Source organism: Bison bison, unplaced genomic scaffold (genome assembly GCF_000754665.1).
Source record: "Bison bison bison isolate TAMUID 2011002044 unplaced genomic scaffold, Bison_UMD1.0 scf7180017864383, whole genome shotgun sequence".
In the NCBI taxonomy this organism is placed as follows: Eukaryota; Metazoa; Chordata; class Mammalia; order Artiodactyla; family Bovidae; genus Bison; species Bison bison.
This window is the reverse complement of record NW_011494955.1, coordinates 6,195,150-6,205,043: the sequence shown is the minus strand read 5'-3', so window position 1 is coordinate 6,205,043 and position 9,894 is coordinate 6,195,150. Positions and strand designations below refer to the sequence as shown.

At 50.1% G+C, this 9,894-nt stretch overlaps 1 protein-coding gene across 1 annotated transcript; it reads left to right on the top strand.

The window, feature by feature from the left end:
• Nucleotides 1-2,238: 2,238 nt before the first annotated feature.
• Nucleotides 2,239-9,610, top strand: KRT5 (keratin 5). The gene is made up of 9 exons (XM_010857882.1): nucleotides 2,239-2,895; nucleotides 3,458-3,672; nucleotides 4,434-4,494; nucleotides 4,605-4,700; nucleotides 5,310-5,474; nucleotides 5,823-5,948; nucleotides 6,178-6,398; nucleotides 7,325-7,359; nucleotides 8,929-9,610. Exons 1-9 carry the CDS (start codon nucleotides 2,338-2,340, stop codon nucleotides 9,243-9,245), a joined length of 1,794 nt encoding a protein of 597 aa, XP_010856184.1. The 5' UTR covers nucleotides 2,239-2,337; the 3' UTR covers nucleotides 9,246-9,610.
• The last annotated feature ends 284 nt before the right edge of the window (nucleotides 9,611-9,894 follow it).

Here is a 9,894-nt window from a genome sequence, read left to right as displayed (position 1 = left end):
GCCACCTACACCCCTTTGGTCCCTGGCATCTGAATCTGAGCTTGGCACACTCCAGCCCTTCTCAGAGTGGCCAGAATGCATTCCTGTTCCCCTGAGTCCTTCTCCTTCCTGGACAAGGAGGAATGGAGAGAAAAGAATGTCCCAGTGTCTTGGGAGGGTGGGGCTTCCCCAAGGGCAGTGGAGATTAGACTCAGGTCAGGTGTTGGTGGGGGGGCGGGTAGGAGGGACCATGCCCTGATGGTGACTTCCAGGGGAGAGAGAAGATTCATGCTAGGAGTTCCCAGATAGCTGCTTCTGTTCTGTCGGGGAATGAGGGTCCACCCCTATGTCTCAGGGACCCCAGGATAGTCTTGTCTGTTCCGTGAGAGGCAAGTGCGAAATTGGCAAGCTCTGTAAAAGTCACCTTTGAGTGCCTCAGGAATTCTCTAGGGAGGGAGGCACCAAAACCTCATTCATTGCCCAAGACTTATAAGGCCAGCTCTGGCCATTGATCTGTCTGTCTGTCTGGACTTACTTGGCCACTGCTGCTTTCTCATCACAGCCTCCGGTGAACAATCACCTCTTGGCTGATCCCCAGCGGCTCCGAGTCATTTTCCCACAGCCGTGGCTGCCTTGTGGCTGACTGCAGGCCCTGACTAGAGGTTCCTAAGCCATGGCTGGGTCCTTATTCCTTTACTCTCGAGAACATAGCCACTCAGTCCCGCGGCTTCAAACCCATCCCCACCCTACCCCTGCCTCCAGCACTAGCCTAGGGATCTCCCCTACCCCAACAACTCTTAATGACCCAAGGACTGCCTGAGATTCCTATTTCTGTTCTGACGAGGCAAATACAAGGCCCCACTCAGGTCTGCAGCCAAAAAGATGGGATGTGATTTAAGACAGACATTTGTAAAACCCAACCAGGCCACTTTTCCTCCATCTAATACCATAGCCCACCCGGACAAGCTTTGCCAAGAGGACTAACTGGGAGCTGGGCTGAGAGTGCTTCCTAAAACAACTGGCAGGTAGTCAGGCCAGCTGCCTGGTTACCCAAACCTGTCCCTTCTAGTCTCTCTGGAGGGATGATCCATAGATTTAGAACTGCTTTTCCATCCCCCCAGCCCTGAAGGAGGGTTCAGGCTGAAGCTGAGAGAAAGCCCAGCAATTCCCTCTGCTTGGAACGGGGTGGTTTGCCGTTATAACAGGCTGGCCGACTCTCGACATGTTCCTGACGAGATTAGGAACTCCTGCAGGTATGTGTTTGTGGCGGCCTTCAGCCTGTATCAACAGATACGATGACTCATTTCTTCCTTAGTGGAATCACCAAGGGCTTGCTGGAACACACCTGGGGGGCTGGGGAGCGGGCAGAGCAGCTCCCCCTGAAGAGAGACGTGACTGCCAGGTGGAGTCACAGGATTCTGGGGGAGGGTTGATGGCAAGGGGGCCCTGGGTTTGCTAAGCCCCCTCTGGGACCTGCCTGGGCCAAAGGGCAAGGAAAAAGTTCAATGCAGCAGAAAAGGCTGAATTAGGAGGTGTTGTGGTGGGATGGGTCTGTCCCTCCAGAGAGCAAAGTGGGATAGACCGGGGGCCGAGGGTGTTCCACAGTCTCTGTTTCTGGAACTTGGTTCTTGGGGAGACTTTCTGGCCCAAATCTTGCAGGAGAATCTGCCCAGCAGGCTCTGATGTAACTGTGCCTCCTCTAAGAAATGGAGTTTTGCAGTATGTGATGGAAATCTATTTTCCCCTCTGGCACAGAGTAGAGAGATCAGGCCACAGCTGGCTTTCCAAGGGCTGAAGTCCCTGAAGCAAGCTCTCCCTAAAGGAATAAGCAGAGCAGACCACTGCCAGTGGGGGACTCGCTCTGCCCCCTGTTCATGGATAGTGTGCAATGTGCTGCAATGTTTGATGACATTCCTGGTCCTGGAAGGATCTTTCAGGATCTTGGCCAAATGCCCCCTTGCTTCCCAGCACCCTTCTTTGGGCTACTCACAGCCCTAGGCCCCTGCTGTAAAGAAAGATTTGCTGGCAGCATGGCCTATTCGCTGCCAAGACATCAGGGCTGCAAGGCAAGTTTATCCCTAGCTGAGCAGAGCCTGCCAGGAAGACAGCGTTTGCACCCCACACCGCTGCACAGGTGTGTCGGTGAGCTCACAGCTGCCCCCCAGGCATGCCCAGCCCACTTAATCATTCACAGCTCGACAACTCTCCCGCCCAAACCAGGTCTAGAGGATAAAAGCGGGGCTTGCGGCTCCTCGATAGCAGAGCCGCCTTCCGCGTCCTGTTCCGCGCTGCTCTTTCTCTCCAGCACCTCGCGACCGCTAGTTCCCGCTACTCTTACTCCACTAGGAACCAGCCATTATGTCTCGCCAGTCAACCGTGTCCTTCCGAAGCGGGGGCGGCCGCAGCTTCAGCACTGCCTCTGCCATCACCCCGTCCGTCTCCCGCACCAGTTTCACCTCCGTGTCCCGGTCCGGGGGTGGCGGCGGTGGCGGCTTCGGCAGGGTCAGCCTCGGGGGTGCTTATGGTGCCGGTGGCTTTGGCAGCCGGAGCCTCTACAACCTGGGGGGCTCCAAGAGGATTTCCATTAGCGCCAGCGGCGGTGGATTCAGGAACCGATTTGGTGCTGGTGCTGGAGGCGGCTATGGCTTTGGAGGTGGAGCCGGGAGCGGATTTGGTTTTGGCGGTGGAGCTGGCGGTGGTGGCTTTGGGCTTGGTGGTGGAGCTGGCTTCGGAGGGGGCTTCGGTGGTCCTGGCTTCCCTGTGTGCCCCCCTGGAGGCATCCAAGAGGTCACCGTCAACCAGAGTCTCCTGACTCCCCTCAACCTGCAAATCGACCCCACCATCCAGCGGGTGAGGACTGAGGAGCGGGAGCAGATCAAGACCCTCAACAACAAGTTTGCCTCCTTCATCGACAAGGTGAGAACTGATTCTTGGTGGAAAACCACCATGAGTGTGGGATATGTGCTAAAGAAGTGGGAAGAGGGGAGATTTCCTGACCTTGTACAAATATCTTCCTATGTTTTTCTCTTTGTTTCTGTGTCCTGGATTTGTGGCCCACTTTCTTAATTAGACTGGCAGCTTGGAAGAGAGGGTCGTAATTCATCCCCTTCAGAGTTGACCCCCTGAAGGCTCTTTACTGACTGTTGGGAAGAGACTGTTGCATTCTGTGCTCCATGTAACGGGGCTGATTGCATAGAAAGGTGGATCTGTTCACTGGACAGTAGCCTGAGTGCCTTTACAGCCACCCCTGCCCTGGGCCAGTCTCCGCCCAGGCTATCTGTGCCCTGAATAAGTGTCCTGTCTCCCCTAGAAGAGTGAGTTTAGATGCTTCACTCTGGACCTGTCCTCTTCGGCCCAGGTCCAAGCACTATCCATGGGAAGATTTAGGGGGACAGCATGAGAAGGGAGGAAAACTGGAAAGTTGATCACTGAAACATGAAATTCAGATGTCTCCATCTTCAAACTCTGCCCCCTCCAGGTGCGGTTCCTGGAGCAGCAGAACAAGGTCCTGGACACCAAGTGGGCCCTGCTGCAGGAGCAGGGCACCAAGACTGTGAGGCAGAACCTGGAGCCTTTGTTAGAGCAGTACATCAACAACCTCAGGAGACAGCTGGATGGTATCGTTGGGGAGAGAGGCCGCCTGGACTCAGAGCTCAGGAACATGCAGGACTTGGTGGAGGACTTCAAGAACAAGTGAGCTGGGGTAGAATGGAGACAGGGCGGGTCTCTGTACCAGATATACTTTATAACCAGACCACTGCTTATGCCTTGCCCAAGGACTGAAAACAGATACATTTTTCATGGACTTCTAAAGTGCTGGGAAAACATCAGGTCCATGTTTAGAAAGTTCTAGCTGCAAGCTCAGTCCCTCTGCAAAATACTTAGCCTTCAGCCAGAGTAACAAGCTCAGTGTCCTTGGCATGGCCTGGTGAAAAGAGCAGTTGTGTAATCCTTGCTTTGGGGGACCCTCCTCCCCAATACACTCCAAGTACATGACATGTACTTTTTGATGGATTCCCCTCAAAGCAGGAACTGATGATGTAACCTAGGTTGGGCTAAGTACTAAACAATTTCTTTAGTCCTTATGAACCAGCAGCTGGGCTGCTAATTTTTTGTTTTTCAAAGGCCATGAAAGCTGAAAAATAAAGCACTAGAGAAAGGGACTAGATGTGGAATTTGAATGAAGCTGTATAGTTTTTCTACAGGAATGTTCCTGAAGCAACCGTATTACAGCATTAATAGAATAGCTATCTGCTAAGCAATTACAGAGAAAACAGTATCCTAATGGGTAGGGAGCTTGCCCAGAGGTTCTTGCTCCTGGTGTCCCTCCCTCTCTGTCCATATGATGTGAGAGGCCTCTTCCAGGGAGAAGGTAGGCTCACAGTTGACTATGTGCAGTACAGGCCCTGGGTCTCATCCTCTGATAAGCACTTCCCATTCCTTTTTACCACCAGGTATGAAGATGAAATCAACAAGCGTACCACTGCTGAGAATGAGTTTGTGATGCTGAAGAAGGTATGTGGGTAGCAGAGAAACTGTCGCCTGTGGTTATGCTCATTTAAGGTGCTGTTCACTTAAGTCAGGGTGGGAATGGGGTACAGTGCCAACCAGCCATGTTTCTCTAGGATGTGGATGCTGCCTACATGAACAAAGTGGAACTAGAGGCCAAGGTCGATGCACTGATGGACGAGATCAACTTCATGAAGATGTTCTTCGATGCGGTAAGAAATGTCCCCTGTTCAGGAGCCAGAGAGATGGTCACCGGGACATTACCAGGGATTAGGGTCTCTGGGATTAAGTGACTTTCAGTGGTTCCTATGGCATGGACACATATTTGTCTTTTCTACTCTTTCAGCACTATTCGCAGTTTATTACTGAATAAAGCTAATTCTCTCTCTCTCTTTTAAGTCAAATTTAAAGCAAAAGACCTCTACAATAATCAGTCTGCAGAGTGAGATTTAGAGTGAGCTATTAGAAGCCCAGGTATACTTTTCCTGGCCATTTCCCCTTTCTGGAATACCATCCTGTCTCTGCTAACTCCTAGCATGGCAAACCACACCATCAGGTTCTTTTCAGATCAATTTTGACCTAAGAAGAGTCAAGTCTGAGAGGTTACATAGTAGGGGTTTCTTGATGTTCAGAGTTATTAAATTTAAAGTATAGATTTAGTAGTGATTTGAATTATTTATTAACTGACCTAAGTTTTTCATTAATAGGTAGGAGGTTGTTATTTTTTTCCTCAAGTTGACATAGAACAATGAATAGAAGATTTGAATGGAATGATATTAAATAAAATGGACTCTCATGATTGACTTCAAATCTCCCTGCAGGAGCTGTCCCAGATGCAGACACACGTCTCAGACACATCCGTGGTCCTGTCCATGGACAACAACCGCAGCCTGGACTTGGACAGCATCATTGCTGAGGTCAAGGCCCAGTACGAGGACATTGCCAACCGCAGCCGCACAGAAGCTGAGTCCTGGTACCAGACCAAGGTGGGTGCTGTGGCGAAGTGTCCTGAATGAGGGAAGGACACACGTCAAGGTATTCCAGGCCTTAACCAAAGGCTAAGGATGGGGCTCCTGAGACCTGCTGAGGCCTATTGGGAGGAGTTATGAGACATGCATACATCTGCCACATAAATTCAAGAATCTTAAAGAGAATCTCACCGTTTCACATGAGTGTCTACAGAAAAGCAAAGGGGCTAAAGAGGAAATTAAGACCAGCTCCAGGCTCCCAAAAACTATGCCACTTACCACCTTGAGGTAGCTGCTACCTATGAACTTGGGGAAGTGTTTCCACCCTCGTGTAATGGACTCTTTCTTCTTTTCCATTGGCATCAGTATGAGGAGCTGCAGCAGACTGCAGGTCGCCATGGCGATGATCTCCGTAACACCAAGCATGAGATCTCTGAGATGAATAGGATGATCCAGAGGCTGAGATCCGAGATCGACAACGTTAAAAAACAGGTAGGGAAAGAATGCAGGGAAGGAGCTTGAGTTCTTAAAGGAGAACCGACTTTGTTTTGCTTTCTAAACATATACACACAGAGCTGGAGCAGGTACCAGCACTTCAGTGTTCCACCATCCATAATGACCAGGGCAAATGTGCTGGCTTCTCTCCGCAATCTCAGAAAGAGACCCCTTAGGCCCAGGTGAGCCTCTAAAGTGTCCCCACCCTTCCTTCCTTCCCCTCTAGTGTGCCAACCTGCAGAATGCCATTGCTGACGCTGAGCAGCGTGGGGAGCTGGCCCTCAAGGATGCCAGGAGCAAGCTGGCGGAGCTGGAGGACGCCCTGCAGAAGGCCAAGCAGGACATGGCACGTCTGCTGAGGGAGTACCAGGAGCTGATGAACACCAAGCTGGCCCTGGACGTGGAGATCGCCACCTACAGGAAGCTGCTGGAGGGCGAGGAGTGCAGGTGGGTGACAAGGCTGACATCACGAACCCACAGTGGCCTCACGTTTGATAAAGTAGAGCTTCTACTCCATTACTGGGTGTCAAAACACACACACATAGGTGGCCACTACCTTGTACCTGATGATTATCCATCATGAATCCAATGATCCGATCCAGCCCAATCTGACACGCTTCTATTAGGGAGCTTCACTAAATGACTTAGTTCTTCTGGGCTTCATCTGCAGCTGTCTAAAAGGGGCCACGTACAGTGCTAACAGCAGCAGGATCAAATAAATTAGATGCATAGGACCAATCTGCCAGACTGGTCTCACCAAGTTTTTCCCCCCTCAGACATACAGCTGACCTACACAATGAGACCTCAACTCACTTTTCTGACCTACCACCAGTATTCTTCGATGCTGCCTCTCCCTCAAACAACTAAGCAACCCCACACATATCTTTCTCATTCTTCAAGTGCTTCTTCCTTCAGGAAGCCTTTCATGATTACTCCAGTTGAGTTAAACTCATCTGCCTTTGGATTCTCAAACTACTGCATTTTCCTCAGTCTTCTGACACTACCCATTGCCTACTTCCTCCTTGACGTATTTCTGTCCAAGCCAAGTCTTCTCACAGGATGTAGCTCCTGTAAGGCAACAACTGCTTCATACATGTGTATAGTTCCCACAGCCTCTCCTTCACATTTTCCATGTAATGGGTAGAGGAGAGTGTTAATTATAATCTTCCTTTGATAACCTGTTCCTAGATTGAGATCTATTCTTTTAGGAAGTCTCTCCAGAGAGCTATCTCTTTCTCTAATTTAAGCAGTTTTTCAGGCATGCAGTCTCCTAGCTCAGAGAACAAGCTCTAAACATGACTATTGGAGTTATCCACATAGATTACTGCTGTCTTTTGGGAGGATTTTAACTCATTTCAATTTTTCCCTTTCAGACTGAGTGGAGAAGGAGTTGGACCAGTCAACATCTGTAAGTAACTTTGAACAGACATTAACAATGATGACAATACAGGGTATTTGGTGTGACTCAGAGTCCCACTGTTTCTAGCTACTAGACATGCCCATCTCCCAAATGGTTGTTTAATATACTTAGTGAGAAGCAGGTCGTACAGGGACAGAAACACAGGTTGAGACAGGAAGCAACAGGGCTCGTGTCTTACCTCCTAAAGGGTGGGCCCTGTATCTTACCCATCTTGGATTCTGTCCCCCAGCCTTGCCCTGACCCCCATTCCCTTGGGGGACTTACACTGTCCCTTGCCTACTGTGTTCACCAGCTTTCTATTAGGGAGCTTCACTAAATGACTTAGTTCTTCTGGGCTTCATCTGCAGCTGTCTAAAAGGGGCCACGTACAGTGCTAACAGCAGCAGGATCAAATAAATTAGATGCATAGGACCAATCTGCCAGACTGGTCTCACCAAGTTTTTCCCCCCTCAGACATACAGCTGACCTACACAATGAGACCTCAACTCACTTTTCTGACCTACCACCAGTATTCTTCGATGCTGCCTCTCCCTCAAACAACTAAGCAACCCCACACATATCTTTCTCATTCTTCAAGTGCTTCTTCCTTCAGGAAGCCTTTCATGATTACTCCAGTTGAGTTAAACTCATCTGCCTTTGGATTCTCAAACTACTGCATTTTCCTCAGTCTTCTGACACTACCCATTGCCTACTTCCTCCTTGACGTATTTCTGTCCAAGCCAAGTCTTCTCACAGGATGTAGCTCCTGTAAGGCAACAACTGCTTCATACATGTGTATAGTTCCCACAGCCTCTCCTTCACATTTTCCATGTAATGGGTAGAGGAGAGTGTTAATTATAATCTTCCTTTGATAACCTGTTCCTAGATTGAGATCTATTCTTTTAGGAAGTCTCTCCAGAGAGCTATCTCTTTCTCTAATTTAAGCAGTTTTTCAGGCATGCAGTCTCCTAGCTCAGAGAACAAGCTCTAAACATGACTATTGGAGTTATCCACATAGATTACTGCTGTCTTTTGGGAGGATTTTAACTCATTTCAATTTTTCCCTTTCAGACTGAGTGGAGAAGGAGTTGGACCAGTCAACATCTGTAAGTAACTTTGAACAGACATTAACAATGATGACAATACAGGGTATTTGGTGTGACTCAGAGTCCCACTGTTTCTAGCTACTAGACATGCCCATCTCCCAAATGGTTGTTTAATATACTTAGTGAGAAGCAGGTCGTACAGGGACAGAAACACAGGTTGAGACAGGAAGCAACAGGGCTCGTGTCTTACCTCCTAAAGGGTGGGCCCTGTATCTTACCCATCTTGGATTCTGTCCCCCAGCCTTGCCCTGACCCCCATTCCCTTGGGGGACTTACACTGTCCCTTGCCTACTGTGTTCACCAGCTTTCTATTAGGGAGCTTCACTAAATGACTTAGTTCTTCTGGGCTTCATCTGCAGCTGTCTAAAAGGGGCCACGTACAGTGCTAACAGCAGCAGGATCAAATAAATTAGATGCATAGGACCAATCTGCCAGACTGGCCTCACCAAGTTTTTCCTTCCTTTCTCTGCAGCTGTCGTCACAAACACCGTTTCCTCAGGCTACGGTGGTGGTAGTGGCTTTGGTGGTGGCCTGGGCGGTGGCCTGGGTGGCGGCCTCGGCGGCGGCCTGGGCGGAGGTCTGGGCAGTGGTCTTGGTGGAGGCGGCAGCAGCAGCTTCTACTCCAGCAGCAGTGGGGGTGTTGGCCTAGGCGGTGGGCTCAGTGTCGGGGGCTCTGGCTTCAGTGCAAGCAGTGGCCGAAGCTTGGGCTTTGGCAGTGGTGGGGGCAGCAGCTCCAGCGTCAAATTTGTCTCCACCACCTCCTCCTCTCGGAAGAGCTTCAAGAGCTAAGAGCCTGCAGCAAGTTACTGCCTCCCAAGCCCAGCAGCCGGCCGTGGCATCCACCTGTGGCATCCACCTCTTCTAGGTGGTGTCTCAAGCCAAGTTTTCTCCTCTTCTGGAGTCTAGTCAATGAAGCCTATCGCAGACCCACATTCTTTGGTTCCTGGAAGGCCCAACCCCCAGTCTCTAGCCTGGTGTGTCCTGATTCTATGCTCTGCTCCCAAGCAGCCTTTGAGTCTCTGTAGCCTGGTCCTCGGTGACAGAAGAATCCAATGTTTTCCAGTATCTAAACCATCAAAACAGAGTCCTCACCCCAATCCCATCTGGTCTGACTATCTCCAGATTGTGTTCAATAAAATGCTTTCATAATATAAGCTGTTGGGAAGAACTGTTTTTTCAAGATCTACACCCAACCTAGAGATTCACTGAGGGTCCATCTGTCCAGATGTGGTTGGTTCCTTTGATTCACAGGGGGACAGAATGGCCTTGAAAGGAAGGTGACCACTGTGGGTGGTACAGAGACTCCAGGAGGCACGAGGTGTGGATGCTAAAGACTCTACGATGAAGGAGTCTCTGGAGGGCGTGAAGGGGAAGCTTCCCTGACTTGTAGCTTGTATAGATTGTAGAGCTGTTTGTTGGAGGGGGGCCCATTCAAGGT